The 21,558-nt window shown below is 40.2% G+C and overlaps 1 protein-coding gene across 5 annotated transcripts in view; it reads right to left on the bottom strand.

Moving 5' to 3' along the window:
* Positions 1-16,462, bottom strand: part of lmo3 (LIM domain only 3) — a 62,469-nt gene extending 46,007 nt beyond the window's left edge. The window contains exons 1-3 of one of the 5 annotated variants that reach the window (XM_044186581.1): positions 16,080-16,462; positions 15,593-15,737; positions 9,704-9,917 (exon numbers count right to left, since the gene is read on the bottom strand). In XM_044186581.1, coding sequence (XP_044042516.1) covers positions 9,704-9,909 — 206 coding nt within the window. In that variant the 5' untranslated portion in view covers positions 9,910-9,917; positions 15,593-15,737; positions 16,080-16,462. Of the gene's footprint in view, positions 1-9,703; positions 9,918-13,212; positions 13,743-13,867; positions 14,217-15,592; positions 15,738-16,079 lie in introns of those variants that run through there. The other 4 variants (XM_044186580.1, XM_044186579.1, XM_044186582.1 and 1 more) reach the window with 4 other exon arrangements.
* Between the last annotated feature and the right edge of the window lie 5,096 nt (positions 16,463-21,558).

The raw sequence follows: 21,558 nt of genomic DNA, 5'->3' as shown, positions 1-21,558 counted from the left end.
TTGTAAATATCAATTGATGTCTCACACATGGAATTATTTGGGATTTGTTTTAAAATGTCAACTATCGCACAAAAACACCATACTGAGGCAGAACATGAACAAATGTACACTACCAGTAAAAGTTTGACTACATGTGCCTGATACCTGGTTATTCATTGTCCATTAGAAGCGCCTTAGTGATGGTGTCAACATATGGTAATGACCTCGACATACTGCAGTAGGATGTTACTGTTGGCGTCGATGTAGCTTAGCACAAGCTGGCAGTGGATGGAAATGTCAGTCTTCTCGTCTGCTTGAATGGTGATGAAATCAGCGCTCTTTACTTCCTCCAGAATGTAATCCTTTAGCACTGACAGCATTGAACAGATCGTTTGTACCGTCTTTGACGTGCCAGCAGTTCTGGTAAGAGGAGTTTATCTTACTCTTTATTTCCTATTCTATGTCAATGTTAGTTTAACTTCATTTAACCTTATTACCTTAAGATTGACATGTGAAACTAATTTGAGTTATATGGTGTTAAGTTAAATCTTGACCATGCTGGATCCGTCCACGTTGTTTAAAAAAACCACGGAAAGCAAAATAAAGCATTAGCATGACTGCATCAAGCCAGCCAGGCCTTTCTGGTGTACCAGCTATGAGAGAAGCCTCACACACACACAGTTTCCCTTTCTCGCTAACCTGCTGTCTGAATGCGAGGTCAGGTTGATCTGGGCCCAGCCCTTTCACCTGTAGTTTCTCCGCCAAAGTTCTCCTCTGAAACGGATCTTGGGGAGGAGAGATTTTACCATATTACGCTGGGGACACATTGGAGGCGGAAGCACCACACTAGGTAATTTCTCCTGTGAGCAGTAGCGTGGCTGTTCAGACCAGAAGCGCATTTCTCCATAATCAACAAGCTATTCTGCTCCTCTGCTCTTTTCTAATCACAATAAAGAGCTGATCTTTATAATATCCTCATGAATTTATAACTTAAAGCTTTGCATGTGTTTCTGCGGGGCGTCGCTTCTTTGCAACAATGAAGTTAAAAGGAGAACAGCGGGGAGAGGGGCAGAGAAATCAAAAGGGTTGGCAAGAATGGGATATTATATATCAGAATCTGATCATTTATATCATATATAATATCAATGTATATCGTTTATGATAGATTATCAGTGTGTTTTTTTGCCAGATTTGCTCGTGGCACGCGGAAAATAGATCAGACCCCGAAACTATTGCCGCTGAGCGCGAGCCAACCACGCTCTATATGAACAGCCCAAATGGTTATCATGGGTGCTGAAAGGAAGCGAGCAGCGCTTCGTGATGCTTCCGCGTCCTGTGTGTCCGCGCCGTTAGGGTTGGGACTTGGTCATGCTCGCCATTGTCATGTAGTTAAATTGGAGCCTGTAGAGGTCCTGACCTACTAGACCTACTTGCAGTGGCTTGCTTGCAGCGATAAAATATTCACCCTTTTCAGATTAGATTTGAGGACACTGATTTGATGTCATACCTTTGGCTAAACTGCTTCTCAGACGTGCCTCCTGTGGGCAATTTCTCCATTACCCCAGAGCTGCTGAGACATGCAGACAGGCAGGGGGGACATGTAGGAAAAGCATATGTTGCATAGATGATTTTCGATCATATTTTACACATATTACTGGGTGCATTCCATATTTCAAACACACAAATAGACAATTTCTTAAATGTTTTATTATTATTATTATCATTATTATTAATGTTTTTTGTGGCTCAAGGAGGGCAGCGCCCTAGCGCCCTCTATTGGCCAGCTGCCACTGCCTGTAATTATGTTTGCAGTCACAAGTTTATGAAGGGATTGCTTGGTTACACACAAACACAAATTCCTTTCTGTACATCACATTTGATTTTTTCTCCCCATATTTTCAATTCAATTTTATTTATATAGCGCCAATTCATAACTGAAGTTATCTCATTGCACTTTTCCTATAGAGCAGGTCTAGACTGTACTCTTTATTTGTGTTTTCCTTAGTTTTTTGTGCAAGTGTTGTGATAGAGGATTATTATTTCTCTGCTGGTGGTCACATCGCTCATGGATGTAGTCCCCTGAAGAATTCTATTAACCCTGGTTATGTCAGGCCTAATAACATGCCACCCCATAAGCAGAAAAGGATTGACTTGGAGAAGGGAGTGGGGGTGTATAATGAAAGCCCAAATAATTTACTTTTAAAGCCAATGGAATATATATATGAATAATAATGGACTAAATGTGAAGTCATTCTTATTTTTTCTTCTCCTGTCACTAACCTGGGCTGACGGACTGAGATAAACATAAGAAGAAATAATATATTTGAGGTTGCTTTTTGAGTAAGGGAAAGCATGTGTATGTGTGTGTGTGTGTGTGTGTGTAAAATTGTATTGCTTTGTGATGTTGCAGCCATTGATTACCTCAATGATGGAGTCTGGCTTTCTTTTGCTCTGCAGATCAGATGTGAAGTGCTGCAGTTTGCTAAATTTGCCATTCATTAGCCAGCAGTGAGGAGATGTCAGGGCGCATTCGCAAGCAGGCCACTTGCGTGATAGCGAGCTTCAAATCAATTCAGTCACCTTGAACTTTGAAGATGAAAGAATAACATGTTGGAATTGGTCTGCCTCTTAGCCTGCACACCTGTACAGAAATGCTCGCCCTGACACACTGCTACTGTATGCATTGGTGTTGAACAAACAATGTCCACATCACTGATGACATTTACAGTTTTTATTCTGAAGGTCTGCTACACAGTAGCAACCAGGGCAGGAGGAGAGACAGAGAGGGAGTTTCTATATTAAAAGTTTGGCCTTGGGCTGGGTTTAGGCCAAAAAAAATGTAGTACTCTATTTCCCTCCTTTACTGTTTACTTGGATGTTTCAAATAAGGAAGATTTCAAATTCCCCTAAAAAGCAGTTAAACTGAACACTGCAAACAAAATATTAAAACACCTGTAAAAGGTGTCTCTGTGTTATCGTGTCACATCAGACTGACCACCTGGGTCAGCTGTGGTAAAGTAAACCACCTTGATGTTTGGCATGTGGAAACTAAAACTGACACACTGACACTCCTCTACACAATTATTATAAAAAAAAATTACAGGATACTATACAAAACATTGTCAACCACTGAAGGAAATCTTAAAGCAGTTACTCTAGAGTCAAACATTAAGGTGGTTTACTAATTTTATGATAGGCTTACTGTAGCCAAAGTATGCAGAGTGCAGCTGTATTACATAGGAAGAAATAAACAAAATATGATATGAATAAATATTAGATTGCAATGGGGTTGGGCAAGATACTCAGTAATAACTATTATTCATCAATATTTATCTTGTTGTTAACAGTCACTTCAAACAGAGGCTTAGGGGCCTCCTGACCTCTTGGTTGCCTGGTTGGTCCATTCAGTAATCCATCCATGCATCATAAAGAGAGTGCCTATAACTGTGGCACATCATGGTTTCTCTTTTCTGCTTTCCTCACAATATGGTTTTTGGCTTGGTTGGTACTGTGCATGGTTTTCACTTTATCCCACTTACATTTTACCCCTAACACGCACACATTGGGGGCAAGTTGGGGTTCAGTGTTGGACACCTTGACATGTGGACAGGGGTAGCCAGGTATCAAACCTTCAGCCTTCCGATTAATGGATGACCCTTGCTACCACCTGAGCTACAACTGTTGTCGCATTCCTCCAATTGTTTTCAGTCATGTTGTGCAAAATGTGCATCAAAACATGTAGATGGAAATATACTTTACTAAATAATAAAAAGTGTCTCACCAACACCTGACTGCACACTCAGCTAGTGTGAGAGTTCGGGCCGAGTCAGTGAGTAGGTTGATGATCCCACAGTAAAGCTCAGAACCTTTTGGTTATTCTCTGGCACAGCAGGTTGTCCTGAAAGCCTGATAGTCTACTGCACCTAACAGCGACTCTCTCATCACCTCCACTAAAATTAAATGAATTGTGCCAGGGCCTGCAGCAGGCACACAGGACACATACACCCACAGTCTGACATACATTAGCTACATGATACTGTACATGTTCCCAGAATGCTGTGCTGAAGTGAGACAGCAACACAGTCAGGAGGAAGTCAGAGATGTGGACATGAGTGGAACATTCACCTGGAACGTTCCTTGCTCTAATGACAGTGTGCTGTATATCAGCAGCTGCCATTAATATAAAAATGCAACATGAAATTGTACATTTGACTATTTGCACTTTTTCACATTTTCTGATGCTTTTTTTACACGAATAAAATTGAGTAAACACAAATCAAACAGACCTACTGTATATATTAACTCTGATCAGTTAAAGAACACACAAAATGTTAATTTTTGTCCTATGTCCAATGTCTTATAATTTATATTTTTCAAAAATATTACTTATTGGGTCTATAAACAATGTTGGATGTTTGTAGGCGGGAAAAAATCTAAAATGATCCTGTGTCAGCAGCAGTACCATAGAGGAATGAAAACTGTAGTGGATGTTGTAAATTATAGTAAGTGCAATATATATACACTATGTTGAGAATCAGTGAAGAAGACAACTTTAATAATCTTGTCTCTCAGAAATCATGTTCTGGATGTCTCAAACCTTTTTCCAGCTGAAGGAAGGTAAAACAGAAATAATTGTATGTGTACCCCACATGAGTGGAAAGCTTTACATGTGTCAGGCCTCCATAAACTAAAAATGAATCTCTTATGTAAACAACTTCGGCTGAGTGTCTCTCAGTAGGCCTGAGTATGACCACCACAACACTGGCAGCTCTGAGGAGTAAAATGATCTTGTACTCACTGACTGAAAATAATCTCCATCTTAACATGTCATGTTAAAAAAATACTTATTGGGATTTTAAAATATGTTAAAATAATCTGTCAATGAGGAGAGATGATTCATCTGATACCTTTTGAGAAATAAGTGTAATAAAACATTCGAATTGGAAAAAATCTTGCCTCCTATTCCTATTTTAAAATTGGTTTTAAAGGTCATTTTTGACTATAAAAACTGAAGGTACTCTCACATGTATAACTAAACAGTTGTATTATAGATACAACAACAAGTAAACAGTTTCCAGCATTAGAAAACATTACAGACTAGTTTAGTTTAGTGTTGGTATGAAATTACCTATTTAGTATTAAAAGACATGTCAATCAAATTACAGAGTGATAATTTCTAAGCTTGTAATTTAATTTACAGCAGTGAGGCTACCCTTTGTGTTGTTTAGATCACGGTACAATCCATGATCTAATCTGTGATCTTCTTCAGCGAAAGACTCATCCCCCCAAAAAGCACCACAGAGCCCCACAGGAAGTCATTCCTGCCTGTGGCCATCAAACTCTTTAACTCCTCCCTCTAAGTGTCAGTCTGTATGACCCTAAGTCACTAAACTGGACATTGATCATTAACATCTCTGCAGTACTTGAAATATTGTGCAATATTCTCTGTTTAATAGTGCTGTGCAATATACTCTTTTTTTAGATATTTATTCATACTTCTATTACTGCTGTGCAATATCCACCATCTCATAATCATCTTAATAAGCTACACTTAACTTGACAGTACATGCACTATTACTTATTACTTATATTATTACATTGTATTATACCGTACATACTTATCATCAACCGGTAAACCCACTTTGTTTATCTTGCCTGTATTATAGTGTATTATATTTTCATTTGCTTAGTACTTCTATTCCTGTGTGCACTGACGTGATAGTGAGCTGGTGTAACAAAAGAGTTTCCCCTCGGGAATCTATAAAGTATTTCTGATTCTGATTCTGATAAACATTTCCTTCAATACCAACTTGACTATACTTAACTATGTCTGCTAACTGATAATGACACTGATAAACTGTAATACGAGACTACAAAACACACTATACTCCTACAAATAAAAATGATCTTAACCTCTATTTCCGTGAATCAAAAAAGTGACACATTCTATTCTATATTCCAGCAAATAAACAGGTGAGTGGACTCTATTCCAGCAAATAAATTCAATTCAGTGCAGGTAAAACAAAGCTGAAATGCAAATAAAAGTTCCAATTTTATTCCCAGGGGTTGCTTCATGTGTACATGGGGTCACATGATAATTTTAAGACTGATATATTGACATTTACTTAAAACTTCAAAATAATAATTGAAATAGAAGAATTTAAAAGATAACAACAAAATATATGAAAACTAGAATTACTGCCCTTCCATTGTATGCCTCCGCCAACCAGTCAAGTTGCAGTTTACATCCATGTCTGTCTAGACCATTGGCGATTTTAGACTCTTTTTAGGGGTGCTCAAACACACCTAAATTTCTGCCGGAAGAGGATCCAGGACCTCCCAGATTGGGACTGGCACCTATTTAATTGGATCCGGCACCTCTTTTGTCACTATCAAAATCTGCAAGACCCACATATACCAGTAGATGCACTGTATGCTGGCTAGTGGTTTAATGCTTCTTGGTTTCTAAATATTTTGAAAGGTGCGGTGCGGTGCTGTCCATAGTACTGAAACGGAGTGGAGGAGATCGATAGACATATAGACAGACAGAACACGTCACTTAGTTCGGTTTCTCAGCCTGCTTGCTCTTCGTGGTTGTAAATAGAATTTTCAGCCCTAATTCCATTTTCCCCCAATTGTAATAATCCACAGACAGAAGGGAAAGTGGGAAGTGAAGGGACAGTCAACGAGAGCGAGAGAGAGCTGCAAACCATAAATAGTTGTTTTTACGCACCTCCCCTTCTGATTTTGAGTGATTATTGTGAATGCTCTGATTAATAAATTAAATACATAATGCTTTGTTTGTGATGACAGTTTTGTTTAATTTTTACAGCTAGCACCTAGACGTTGTCCAATATGCTCCAGGCACTGTGGATTTTTGATGTGTTCCGTGACTTTTTCTCTCCCTGACCCATCAGAACAGCACCCTCTCTGTATTACGGGATCTCCTGATTTACAAATTAAGCATTTAGTTAGATTTTGCGAACTTGTCTGAGGGCTTAAATGCTTGTAAATTGAAAATCAGCACCATTCTACACTTCCTACACTTCCTTGTGTGGGTACAGTTAAGGTTAGTTAACGTTGTTTGAGTGGGTCATAGAGAGCAAAGTTGATTTAAGACTTAGAAAGTCTCTGGTTATAGTTCCATGGTGTGAATAGTGTCAAAGAGCGTTAGCTGACGTTGTTCGCTAGCTAGCTTGCTTAGCTAGATTATCGGCTGTTAGCTCTCTGAGCTAGTCTGCTTGCACTGCACACTTGCCAGCTAACGAGCTAACTGATGCATTTTATTATTTTAGTTAAAGTAGTCACAATGTTTCTTATTCTGATAGAATTGGGCATCATGGTATATTTACAGTACATTTATGGACAGTGAATTGAAGCATTGGAACCATACACATCTTTCTCTGTTTTGTTCTGTTTAAGATGCAGCATGAATTTGCAGAGGCAGTAAAGACGTTGGCTATGCTAAAGCCCTTTTTCAATTTCATATATGATCCTAAAGAAATGTCTGTTTTTCCATAGATGGATATACATTATTTTCTTTCTCAGCAAAACAACCAGGTGAAAGAGTAAGGTCAAAATTATCCTATTACCTGACTACATTGCCCACAGCAACCCAATATTCAATTAGAATAATGTTAGGAATTGATATGGATTCTCCCCCATCTCCCTACCTCTTATTATATTATAAATACTTTGTTTGGTTGTTATGTTTGCCTTTTGGTTGACATCACAAAAAGGGAGAGAGGATGATAGAGAGGGAGAGAAGGAGAGAGAGTAAGATGGAGTCAACACACACAGATAGAGAGAGAGAGCAAGAACCAGGTGAGAAAGTGGACAGGTAGTCAAGACCACATAGTTATAATGCCAAGTCAGATACTCATATTGCCCACATTCATTGCAGTGGACTCCACAATGATTTCACATTACTAAGCGATGTATTTATATACTGTTATCAAATGTGGATTCTCCCCAACCTCCTCTTACATTTATTTATGTTTGTTTGCCTTATTTATTATCAGATTATATGTCATTTTCTAGTTGCATACAATATGTTTGTGTGTGATTGTCAGTGCAAAGAGGGAGAGAAGAGAATGGAGAGAAAGAGAGCATGAGGGGGTTCCGATGACGCTTGAAATTCACAATGAGGCATGAAGTGAAAGGCAGAATGGACGAGATCGAGGAAAGCCGTACTGTGCATTCACGAGAATGGGACAGACATGAGGTCACAGTAATCCTATCAGTCACAATAAAATGCTGCTGTTCCAACCACTGTAAGTTAGGCTTATGCTTCAACTGATAGGTGTATCTCTCTGTCAATCAACATATCCATAGTGCTGTCCTTAGAAGCAAATTGAGCTATCTTGATTGGCTGTAACGATTCCTTGCATTTTGCTAGTGGAACATCAAGTCCCACTCTCCTGAAATAGGGAAGAGGATATAAAGAGTTTGTTATTGTTATTGTAAATTAAAATAGTTGCCTATGTTATTTATTGCTTGTGATGCTTTCTTTTGAGAATAACATTCTTGATGTGAACCCTTGACCCCTACAAAGTCAGAAAGGTTAGTGACATGGCTTGACTGGAATGAAGCTGAGTAAAAGTTACTTTGAGTAAATGTTTGTTGTTGCACTTTATCAATTTTCACCTCTGTTATTTATTACTTATGCTGATATTGTTTCATAGTTCATAGTTGCTATCAGTTTCATTAAAAACCTCACAGATTTTGCTGATTTGTTGGATTAATGTCGTGCAATGAGCTGTCATATTTTAAAGTTGGATTTTTCAAGACAAACCTAAATTATGCATGTATATAATCCATTAAAATCTTGATTGCAACTATTCATACCAAATGTTTCTTCTTTTTCAAACATCCCTGGTTATCCTGAAAAAAGGTGCCATAACAACCATGTTTGAAGCTAATTAGAGATTTTGAGAGGCAGATAAATGGAAACAGTACAAAAATGCAATTTATGGAAACTGTGTCACATGAGACTCTAAAGACAGTTATATTGATGTCTGCTACATAAACAAAAAACAATAATAAAAATAATACAATAAAAGGATAACAACAAAATATACACAAATTTAACTAACTAAAAATTTTAAATAGTAAACAAATGCTATAACATAATTTACATGTCAAATATGCCACTGTCTAATTGCTGGGTTGTGACAAATTTTGAGGCCTTATTTTGAGGTTGTGGCTTCAAGGTAGAGCGGGTCGTCCACTAATCGGAAGGTCAGCTAACTGATCCCGGCTTCCCCCAGCCCACATGTCGAAGTGTCCTTGCAAGATACTGCCAAATTGCTCCAGATGGCTGTGCCTTCGGTGTGTGAGTGTGTGTAAATGAGTTAGTTTCTTTGCACTGACTGCAGTTGGCACCTGCCATCAGTGTATGAATGTGTGTGAATGGGGTGAATGTGATATGTAGTGTGAAGCGCTTTGAGTGATCGGAAGACTAAAAAGGTGCTATACAAGTACAGTCCATTTACCATTTAAAACAAGGTCACAGGCCAAAACCCAAAGAAAGCCTTCTTGTAAATAAAAATCTGACAGTGCTCCATTCCATAAAATAAAAGGGAGCTCTAAATGTGTGTAAAGTGTTTTTCAATGAGTAATCTCTCTAACACCCCTGTACACACTGTGACCAGACTGTGTGTTATCTGGATGGTATGCAGTGGTTGTTGACACACAGATGCTGTGAAGACGTCGGCTGTCTTACCGTAGGTAGTCTCTCCGGCACAGGATGAGGTTGGCTTTGGTATAGAGCGTGGAGCCCACCTCGCCCAACCTGCAGTCACAGCAGGCACACTTGAGGCAGTCCTCATGCCAGTACTTATCGAGGGCCTTCAGCAGGTAGCGGTCCTTGATCTTCCGGTTGCAGCCGGCACAGCCTTTTGGCTTGGTGTCCGGCTGTACGGAGAGCATTTGTATACCTGGGAGAAGCACAGAGAGAGGCTTCAAACACTCATTGAACACCGGCGCACTGACTGAGGAGGAGGCAAATGTTTTTAGTCGACAAGAAAACTGAAATGATGGATAAATGGACAGATACATGTAAGCTGAATTGTCAAGGATAGCAAAATACAGTTTCTCACTTGTTTTCAATGTGCTCCTCAATCTATCAGCAGTGGTGGTATAAGTATTTGTGGATTTAACAAACATTTTAAATAAGACTAAAATGAAATAAGATAAGTGAAAATTAACTTTCATAGACTACAACATTCCTATATTTCTAAATTGAGATTTTCACCTGGACTGCTAAACAGCAAATTAGGTATCATACACTGTATTGACATTTTCAACATGTTAAGAGTGAAAATAAATGTCATCTTTTTGTCACTCATATGTACAAAAACATGGATTGAAATCTTAAACTGTGGGTTGAAAATCATGTTACATGAAGGGCCAAGAGTATGCAGAACTGTGTCCCAATTTCAGACTACACAATTATCAGAAGGTTTTGAGTATGTAGTGTTCACACTGGAAAGAAGACAAAATTGAGTATACTCAAAAAGTAAATTTATAAGCGATGAGACAGCTTCAGGAAGATCTTAGAAAACAAAACAAACAAGCTTTACTGGCAGTGGCGTTCATAAGCCACAGTTTGGCTGTGCCTTAATTCAAAACTAAACACTAATTTTGAGCAGGTTTTGAGTTTGTGGTGTCTTCACAGCTGTGCCAAAATATAACAAAATTAAGTGTACTAAAAATGTTAAGCATACTAAAGTGTACTTAAAATTAAGAAAATGTTAGTATGCATACTAGAAATCACTACATGTTTAATGCTCATGGAAATACAAAGACTGAAACAGGGGACTTCACTGATTAGCACATTACTCAGAAAGGAGAATGTAGTCTTTTGTCTATGAAGAAAGAAACACATTATAACACTCACTGCACTCCACTTTGTATGGAAAATAGTCTGAGGAGAGCCCTGCATTGATCTGGCCTTAACTAAAATGTTTGACTTATATGTTTAACTAAAGCTTAACAAAACAGGTGTGGAGGTAATGTTATTGTTACATTAAGAAAACAGACATTCATAGTATTACTATGGGAAATAACCCTAATAAATAATAATGTAGCCGTGAGTATATGGACGTCACTAGTCCCTGTAGAATAACAGCAATAGACTGCCTGTGACAAATAAGAAGTAAGGCAAAAGAAGAAGGGAATGCAGGCTGTTTAGTGGTCAGCAGACTGGGCTGTGGCCAGTAAGATCACTACAAAACAACAGTAACAGCAGTACTGTTTAAATGTTGAGACCAACAAGCAGCCCACACAGACACAAAGCCACAGTTTCACATTTCTTCCTGGACACTTTTTTTTTACGTTGACCTCCTCTGTGTTTAAAGGGGGAGTGGCTACAGGCGAGGAGCTTTGCAGCGGCCGTATTGTTTGGCCTGTGCTGACTGTGGAGAGCCTTTGTTGGCCTACTGGGGGGGGGCAATGTGGCCTCGCACCAGGCTGGAATTAGTATTCTCCTACCATTCCCTGAGGAGAGGCACACCCCCACTCCCCTTTGTCCCCCATTCACCACACACAAGCACTCACTCACACACACACACACACACACACAATGTTTCTTAAGGTATAGTTTTAGCCTTTGTCATTTTGAAATAGGTTACTGAAACTTTTTACCATTTTAAACATGTCAATATACAAATTAATTTACTGAATCTCTCAGTCTGTACCATTTCCAAGTAGGAAAACAGTTTTTAATGTTTAGCCCATTTGCTAATAACCTAATCATAGCTGACCATCTGTTAAATGATGTTGTAGTGTTTTACTTTTTTGGATGTTTTCTTTCTTCGTTCCTGGAAGGCAGTGGTTCCATTAATTTCACTGCAATTAACTGCAGGAACTTGAAAGTTGTTCCACCTCAGCGAAGATCTGCCACCTATTATTGTTGTGTCTGAATGCAGTTGTAAGCACAGACTGATTTGAACAGGCTGTACTGACCATGCACCACTAACTCGAACCTGATGTTCACTGGGATGGATCTATCTACCTCAAGAAGGTTTCAAGTTTTTGCAAGTTGCAATTTAATGTTGTAAATGAATAAACTGGTGGCTACCTTGACAGTAGGAAGAAACTGTTTTAAAACTAAGTTTCAATGACAGTAAGGAAAACCTACCTGAGTTGTATTAAATGGGCTTAAAAAATGCAAAACACTGGTATGGTCCTTTCATTGAAAAAGCTGTCACTACACATAAAGACAATTCTTCCTCACCTGCCACACATTCTATACAAACGAATATATATATATATATATATATATATATATATATATATATATATATATATATATATATATACATAAGTAAGAAATAATTTGCAAAGACAATATCAGACAGGTTGCAGTCCTGTGAGCGGCTCAGCTACAGTGCGTTGGGGCTGTTGATTTGTTAATTGGCTGCATTTAGAGAGCAGGGCGCACGGCTGCTCGACCGGCTGCGATCCGCTGCGTCTGTTCAGCGGCATTGATCCGTCCAGCCTCGTTAACACTACAAAGTCCCCGCTACTCATTACCAAACCAAAAGATGGAAGAGTTTCCACTCCTCATTTACGGCGCAATCAACTCGGGGGAGAAGCATAGCAGGAATTTGACCACTTCGCGCCTCACAAAAGCTTCATTTTCAATAATGGAAAAGAAATCACAGCTGCTCGGAGCCCTAATGATATCAGTTTTGCGCGCTGGCTCATATCCTCCCTTTCCTCATTTCCACTCTCTGGGCTTCCAGGCGGCTGCTGCTGCGCGTCCCCGGCCACATGTATGCATCTAAGCCCAGGGCGGATGGAGGATGACGGAGGGATGGAGCGGAGAATAGCCTGCTATTTCAGTCCCAGCTGTTCGGCAAAGAGATGCTGACATTTCACCCTATCAGTTTAATTACTGTTGTCATGGCAGCGGAGTGCTGGTAAAGGCCAATAACTGATTTAACACAGACTCAATTTGCCATGCAGCACATAACACTGGAGCCGTTATGAACGCGTGCGCATATCTGCTGTATGATCGCTAACATAAGAGCATATCTCTTTAATGTCTTAATGAAAGGTTATCAGAGATATCCATATCCTGATCCATATCAGGTAAGAGCAGCAGCAGGTCAGATCTGGAAATGTCGCCTTCGACGCAGAGACGCTGTAACTTGTCGTCGCAGAGCACACAAAACACACATGAACCGTGTCGTTCATACAAGCCGAAGCGCAAAGTAAGCATCTTACCGAAACTTTTCTCCCTTTTCTGCATTTGTTGAACCGCTGAAGCATCCGAAGCACCACCATGCAACCCGGAGCCGCCTGGTCCGGAGAGCAGCTGTCTGCAGGCAGGCTGGGATCAGGCTTTGTTAGGGGGGAACAATCCAGCACGGCGACCAGAGAGGAATGAAAAGAAGGGGGGACACCGGCCAACAAAACGCAGGCGGAGAAGCTAGAGCAAGCTGTTCGCTGCTGTCGGGCGTCACACGGCGTGTGAGAGCTCGTTTATCGACGACTGGAGCTGCATGTGCAGAGAGATGCAGGCAGTGAATGACAGGACGACAAAGAGATGCTTCCCCTCCGCGGCGCAGCGACCATCTAATCCTTCTGGCCACCTAACACAGCAGCTCGTGCTGCACTCTGTTTCGCTAATCAGCGCTTTGACGTGCCACAGGCATCGTGCACACATAACGACAAGTGGGACGGTTCCCTCAGTCCGGTCTCCCAGCATCACCACCAGTACATTTAACCTGCTCTTCCAAAACTCTCAGTTTTCACTCATATAGGCCCTGTATTTTAATTTCATAGCTCTGCACTCACGATTTTTTTTTATTTCAACCTTGAAACAACAATCTTTGTAACAAAAATGCCAAGTAACATAACTTGTCTCCAGCTCACTCACCTTTCTCAATAAGTTATGCAGAACCTAAACTCCAGCAGCGGATTCTAGCTACAGATCCCCTCTGAGCAGAAAAAGTTCACCAAACTTGCATCGTGGTACCGCACTGATCTTCAGGATGGAAATAATGAGCTCCACATGGATCACAACGAACAGTTTGTAGGATACTACCCAGCTACAGGTGTTCATCCGCCCCCGTGGAGCATATGTGCGGGGCTCAGGCCGGCGTCCCATGCATCAGCGACTGAGTGGCGAGAGACGGGAGAAGTCAAGCTTTATTATGTCCAAACCCCCAATCCCTCACCGGTGAGACATTACATCGGCACGATAAGGTCATTCACTTATTACTAGCCGCTCCACTATAACGGAGAGCATGCATCACGTGCGCGCCCCCGGAACACCCCCTTTTTCAACGTCCTCCAATCTTTGAGCCGCGTGTGCGCGCAGACGCACGGCGCTCATTACATTATAGACAGAAATACAGGTAGGTTTGGTTAGAGGTGCGCGCAGAACAGTTGTCGTCAGGACAAGTTGTTACCGGAATTTCTTTAATTTGAGGTGGACTTAATGCTGCCTTCAGGGTCCCATTATTACGTTCATTCTGACACCTGACCTTTGTCACACCAGAGATTATTCAGATCTAAAGTTTAACAACACCAGTGTCCAAATCCCGAGAGTGTTAATGTTAAATGGATTTACAGTCAAGTCCGTTTGAAGTTGTATATAGAGGTGATTTTAGGCCAAACACCAGTCAAAACAGCAGCTTTTCAAAAAGGACATGAGAACCAATCACCCGCGTCATGACATGATATAAATCATGATTTTATTTCAGTCATGCGGTTAGACCGATGGTTCAATGTGTTAGATTTAACTAGGCTACTCAAATAGGACTGTCAAGTTAATTAGGAGTCATAATTAATTAACCTTAAAACAATTAGTCTGTGTACAAAAGAGTACAAAGAGTGTCTGTCTACCATTTGTTCATTGACATGTATTTTTGGTTACCATGGTGTTTTAAAAAAAAAAAATAGACTGCAAATAAAGAGGAAGCAGATCTAATATGGGCAATTAAATCAATCTTCGCTGAGGTCATTGATTCCTCTTCTCTGGAATTCTTTCTCCACGCGCGCACACGCAGGCTCATGTGAGGTCCCGGGCTCCGCTGTGGTCGCCCGGACTGATTATCGCCTCTCCACAGTCTTTATTTAAATAATTCCTGTAATTAAAGGATGGAATTATTCTTCGCCTTGTTATTACGCCAGTCCGCATCAATTAGCGGCCCGGTTTGGACTGGATGAGGCCATGATGAGGCCCAAGTTAGGGCACAGAACCCCCACACCTCAGCCTCCCCACCACCACCTCACGCATCCCTATTGCATACACACCACACAGTGTTCCAACACACAGCCTGACAAGTGTAAGTTATTCCCTCAAATATTCTAGGAGGGGGGGCTGTAGGAGGAGGAGACGCAAGTCAATAGTTGGCATGCGGCTCCAGCCTAAAATGCAGCGATAATGAGATGGGTCATAAAATGCTCTCTGCGCCACTATGAGTGATGAGACGCATTAAAGCTGACAGGGTATTACCTGCCAGTAATTAGGTTTTGTCATGGATTGAATTATTTCAAGGCGGCCTATCTTGGTAATCATGCAATTCGCTGCAGAGTGTGTGTAGTGTATGAGGCTGCCACCTCTCTCCCGGTGCCCTTCCACCCTCCTTTCACTCACCGCGTTCCGCAAGTTATTCATCCTCTGAATGAATGGAAGATGGAGACAGCAGGCAGCGGTGAAGGTGGAGGATGGAGGAGAACGTCACACGCCGCGGATCAAACCTCTTCATCCAGAGGAAACACGCACCTCCATATATATATCCCTTATATATGCACAAACGGACAGAGGAGAAGCTTGTTATGTTTGTACCTGTTGTACCTGACCCCAACCCTCCACCCCTGTCTCTAATGAAGACATAAAATGACAGCGGGGATCTGCATCAAAACCCGACAGCACATCTTCAACACCGGCGGCGGCTTCGTTTAACCACTGACTAACAGAGGATGAAGTCTGTTTGGGGAGAAGTCAAATACATTTTGATGGTATGTCCTCAGCAGCTGTATGCTGGCTGTGTTTATGTCTTTTTGCGGAGAGCGCCCAACACTTTACACGCTGCCCTCGCTCTGCGGAGAGCATTAATTTCACAACCCAGAAACACACATACCTTGGAGTACAGTCAGAGATGCCCAAAACAAATGCTCAGGGTCTTCTTATCTTCTCTGTTCTCTAGACTTTGAATCAAAGTGTCCACAAGGCAACTTTCTTAGAGCTTGTTCAACTCCAGATTGTCTAAAGAAAACCTGGCAACATGAGTTAGAGAACAGTCGGTTCTCTGCTCAAGTTGTTGGGATGTCAGATCACCCTAACCTCGGCTCCCCCCGCGGCTCTGAGCGTCCCGGACCAGGCACACCAGGCGTCTCTCTCCCCCTTGCTGCTTCCTCACCTTCTCCCTCCTCTGTCTGTCTGTGTGTCTCTGGTTCTCTGGCAGGGAAAAGCGGCAGAGAGTCGTGCCTCCTCTCCTATTTAAACCTCTCCACCAGGTCCCCAGTCAGCAGCACACTCCAGCTCATCCAAGAAGCTGACAAGCACCGTTAGGGAAGGCAGCGCATGTTGCTCTAATGGACCTCATTAAGCTCTACTTACAGATGTTCTCTTAACATAATTGATCTGCAGCGAGTTGAGAGGACGGCAACCTATTCCCCAGCCCCCAATTATGGCCCGGTAATTAGATCCCCAACCTCCAGTTCTCCACATTCACCCTTCTAACATTCCGAAATATCAAAGTATCTCTTTCTCTCAAAGCAACCACCCCCCACATCCCTCCACCACCTCACCTCCATGTCTCCTTCTCCTCCCACCCACAAGACACTATTGACAGTCAGATCTGCTAACCTTTGTAGTGTAGCCAGACTTAGCAGTGCACTCACTCCAATTGAGCTAGCTCACTCACTCTTCCATTCCTCCTTTCTCTCTCCTTTCCTTTTTCTATCCATTGGGAGACAGACAGAGAAACAGAGACAGAGTGAGTGGCACAGATGGAGAGAGAAAGAGAGAGGAAGGGAAAAAAGTAAGTTAGCACTTTCCATAAACGGTTGTAATGATAATATCTGTCAGGGGAGAATATTTTTTTCCATACTGTCTTTTATCTTAAATAATTCCTCAGGTGGCAACTTTTAAGCGGGATGGGGGGTTGTGTTTGAGGAGTGATAGTGCCACTCCTATCACCCATCTAATTAGCCAGAGTGCTAAAACAGAAAGCACTTGGGGAGATGGTAATGTCAAGCTTTTGGACTAAACAGAAAAAGAAGGCAATTTTCACACTGGCATATCAAAAAATATTTGTGATGGGGTGTAATCGAGTATTTTCTGTACTGCACATAATTTTTCTGGATGTCTGGATGCATGACCCAGATTGAAATTTTCCTTTGTGTGTGTGTGTATGTGTGTGTGTGTTTCCACAACAGCCTGTGAAACCGTAGCACTCGTATGAGGCCTGCAAGTCCTGACTGGACGACAGATATCCAAGTGTATTCGTATCATATGCATAATTTCCATTAGCAAGCACAGGTGTATCGGTTGTTGTTTAAGGTGTTTTTTTCTGTCCTTGCGGTCCAGTTCAAAGCACTTAACCCAAAACTACTTGGTTAGGTTTAGGAAAAGATCATGGTTTTGGTTAAACTAATAAGTTATATTATTAAGTCACAGTTAGTCATGTGACAGTAAGTAACTTAGCTATGTAAGCTACGTAACTTATGTACATAAATTAACTTACATAAACTAACAAAATAACATATGCTGCCATAACACTTACCACCTCTGCTCTTCCTCATTCCTACAATCGCACCCTTTATCCCCTTTTTCTCATTATAATCTTAATAAGCTACACTTAACTTGGCAGTTCATGCACTATTACCTTATGCCGTATTATTATCATCAACCGGTAAACTCACTTTGTACTTCACACATATTTTATTTTATACTTATACCCACTTGGTACTTAATTTATTTTCTGACCTGTATTATGGTGTATTATATTTTTTGCTTAGTGCTTCTATTCCTGTGTGCACTGACGTGACAGTGAGCTGCTGTAACAAAAGAGTTTCCCCTCGGGGATCAATAAAGTATTTCTGATTCTGATTTTCCCCCCTACTACCCCATGGACTCTGCAGCTCTCTGGGTATAGCCCAGTCTGTTGATTTTATTTAAATAAATGTGTTTACTTTTGTATTTATAGTTTTAGTTACTTTCCACTTGTTTGTGTTCTATGCCCTTTTATTTAAAAAAAAACATGGTTCACATATGAATAAATTCTGGTTAGATAGAGATAATTCTGTTAAAAAATTCTACGTGGTCTTTGCATTGTGCCTCCCTACCCCAAAAAAAAAAAAAACCTAACAGGGCAGCTGCGGATGGCCGCCCACCATTGAGTCTGGTTCTGTCGGTTTCTGCCTGTTAAAAGGAAGGTTTTTGTTGCCACTGTCACCAAATGCTTGCTCATGGTGGGATTTGTTGGGTCTCTGTAATTAATATTATAAAGAGTACGGTCTAGACCTGCTCTATAGGAAAAGCGCAATGAAATAACCTCTGTTATGAATTGACGCTTTATAAATAAAATTGAATTGTTTAAATTTGCATTCCTTTTGTCTTTACTACTGACTGGAAACGTTAGATTTCACATTTTTAGCTGACTTAGCTACACACTGAGTAGTTATGAATCCCCTTAAGACGTATCATTCATTTGCAACGTTGCAAACTCTGAGAAGGTCTTCTTCAGGCAAATACACAGGTATGGTGAGGCTGATATAGTGAGGGTGATATATATAGTTGCCTCCCTATACAGTATTTGCCTCACAATACCTGTGCAATACCTTCTCAGAGATCACAAATGAATGACACTTCCTAGGGGGCTTCAAAACTATTCAGTGTGCAGATAATTATTTTTCACAAGAGTATTGTTTTTCAGTGAATGTTCCACATTTGTCTCAAAGAAATGTCTAAACAAAACCAGCACATAATATTATCTTTTCATGTTTTACTTTCTGTTAAGATCTATGCAAAAATGAAAATATAAACAATGTAACCTGATTTTCCATTAATGCAAGCAATATTTAAGTCAAAACGAAAATGCAATTTTCTAACAATTAACAAATAAAATGTGAACTGCATTTGACATTTCATTTTCAAAGACTTAACGTGCTATACAGTGAACAATATTAAAATGCAATGAGCGAAACAGCACCCCCAGTCCTTGCATTTACATTTTCATGCCACCGTGCTCTTTTGGGGTCAACATGAAAATGAAAATGTAATCTTGTCAGTGCTCTCATCACGGTGGGTCCTCAGTTAGGAAGTCACTTGCTTGAACATCTGCTGCTTTGCTCATGTGCATAGTCCACTTGTGGCAGAAAGGCGAGAAGGCGAAATATTGTCCACTGTATAGCAGATTGTCTTTGAAAATAAAATCTCAAATGCAGTTTTCCTTTTCCTTTTCAAATTGTTAGAAAATTGCATTTTCATTTTGACTTAAATATTGTTTGCATAAATGGAAAATCAGGTTACAATGTTTATATTTCATTTTCAAATTTGACTACACTACTACACTTATCCGATGTTTTGAATGGCGATACCAGGTCTGACTGGCAGGAACGTATGAGGTTCCATTTGCGCCAAAATTATGTCACATGCGCACTATGTCAGTTGAACACGTGACAAAACATTTGTCTGTCTATTCAACTTTGAACTGTACTTCTGTTGTCTCGTTGCACTCCCTGTCATTTTGTTTTGCATGTTGTCCTGATGTGTCATTCTCCCAGTTGTTTGACTGTGTTGTTGTGCATGTCGACCAGATGTGTCATCCTCCCCTTTCTGACACGATTGGAGAAAAAAAATTGTTTGAATGGCAGACTATAAATAGGCTATACTATCCCGCGTTTCCCCGGAAGTTATAGCAACTAGAAGGGGTAAAGAGGATATGACGCCATTGACAGGTAACTAAATGAAACACACTGTTACCTTTAATAAAATTACAGATTTCTCTGGGTTTGAACATTGTTGGAAACATTTGGGATAATGTAAGTACACAACTCAACAAAATTTAGGTCTAGTCGTTTTTTGACATTTTAATGTTACATATTATACCTTTAAATATAAATACCTCAAAATTAAACTTAAGTATTATACTTGAGTAAATGTAGTTTTGTTACTTCCATCACTGGTTTTCACATGATAACAGTGAGATGACAGATAAATACATACCATTGTGTGTATGTTTATTCTTTCTGCGCTGAGCATTTCTGTGGTGTTTTTGCTCTGCATCTCCCTTAAAACTGAGTGTTCATTTAGACCATTACACCATGTAATTGATTTAAGTTTCTGTTTTCTTTGTTAGCTGTTCATCCTTTCTGCCCACCTCTTCCCCCCCCCCCCAAATTTATCCCAAACACCATCGAAATGTAAAACATGACAATTCAATTCAATTAAATTTTATTTATATAACTGTACAATTAGTCACACATAACAGAAGAAAAGTCTCAAAACTTTACAAACTTTGCAAAGACAGTATACTGTATCACACTACAGAACTATAGAATGAGGTTGTGTGCTGTTTATCATGTATACCTGAACTGCTGGTTGATGGTTGTTGGTCAGGGCTGCTGTTCCTGAGTCTTTAGACATGCTAGTTGTGTGTGGTTCATCTTGTGTAACTGAACTGCTGGTAGATGGTTGATGGTCAATATCTTCCTCTTGGTACTGGGTTCCTGCAAGCACAAATTTCAGCATTGACCCTGAATTAATTTGGAAATACAAGGGAAATGAATCAGCATATACATGCAGAGTTAAATATGTTTTCAAGATACTCAAAATCCAGGAATTAACTGGGCATTAAGAAAGATGGTTTAAAGGTTTTAAAATATAATTGAACAAATTTTAGTATACATACATGAACCAAATAATCATGTATGCTTATTATTATTATTCAAACCTGATATGATTAGTAAAACTTTATATTTTACATATACATTCATACAGGAAATGTAAACCTGATTAATAGGCTACAACTTAAAGACATTAAATTCCTTGGTCTAAATAAATCATAATCCATGATAGATACAATGCTAAAATGCATACAACTCTATATAAATGTTTTTATGAAAAGACAACATTTAAATTGTCTTTTAAATACTACGACTATAAAAAAATCAAAGAAACCGAGACCAAATGTGCAATTTCCTTCAGCAACTATGTACACAGATAAATAATTCTAATAGAGCAGACACTTCTGTAGTAATGCACTCTTGTGCAGTTTATTATACATCTGCACGAATAATGTTATTCTACGCCGCATCAGCTGGTTCATCATGACCATTGCCACACTCTCACCATCAGATATGCCGCACTTAAACCCAACAGGTCCGGGCCAGCGGACCGGAATAAAAAAAATAAAATAAATAAATAAATATATATATATATATACACACACACAAACACACAATCGACCTACCCACGGACGCAGCAGCCCACCGGTGATCAGGATTTTGTTCGGTTTGCCTGGCCAGTGCCTGCCTGAAAAGCTGTGCTTCCACCGCAGAGACCAGGGTTTAAATTAAGGTCCAGGGACATAATTTTATCCCCCAAAAGGTCCC

Source organism: Siniperca chuatsi, linkage group LG23, assembly GCF_020085105.1.
Source record: "Siniperca chuatsi isolate FFG_IHB_CAS linkage group LG23, ASM2008510v1, whole genome shotgun sequence".
NCBI lineage: Eukaryota > Metazoa > Chordata > Actinopteri > Centrarchiformes > Sinipercidae > Siniperca > Siniperca chuatsi.
Note: the sequence above shows the minus strand (reverse complement) of the source record. Positions and strands in the feature narration are given on the sequence as shown.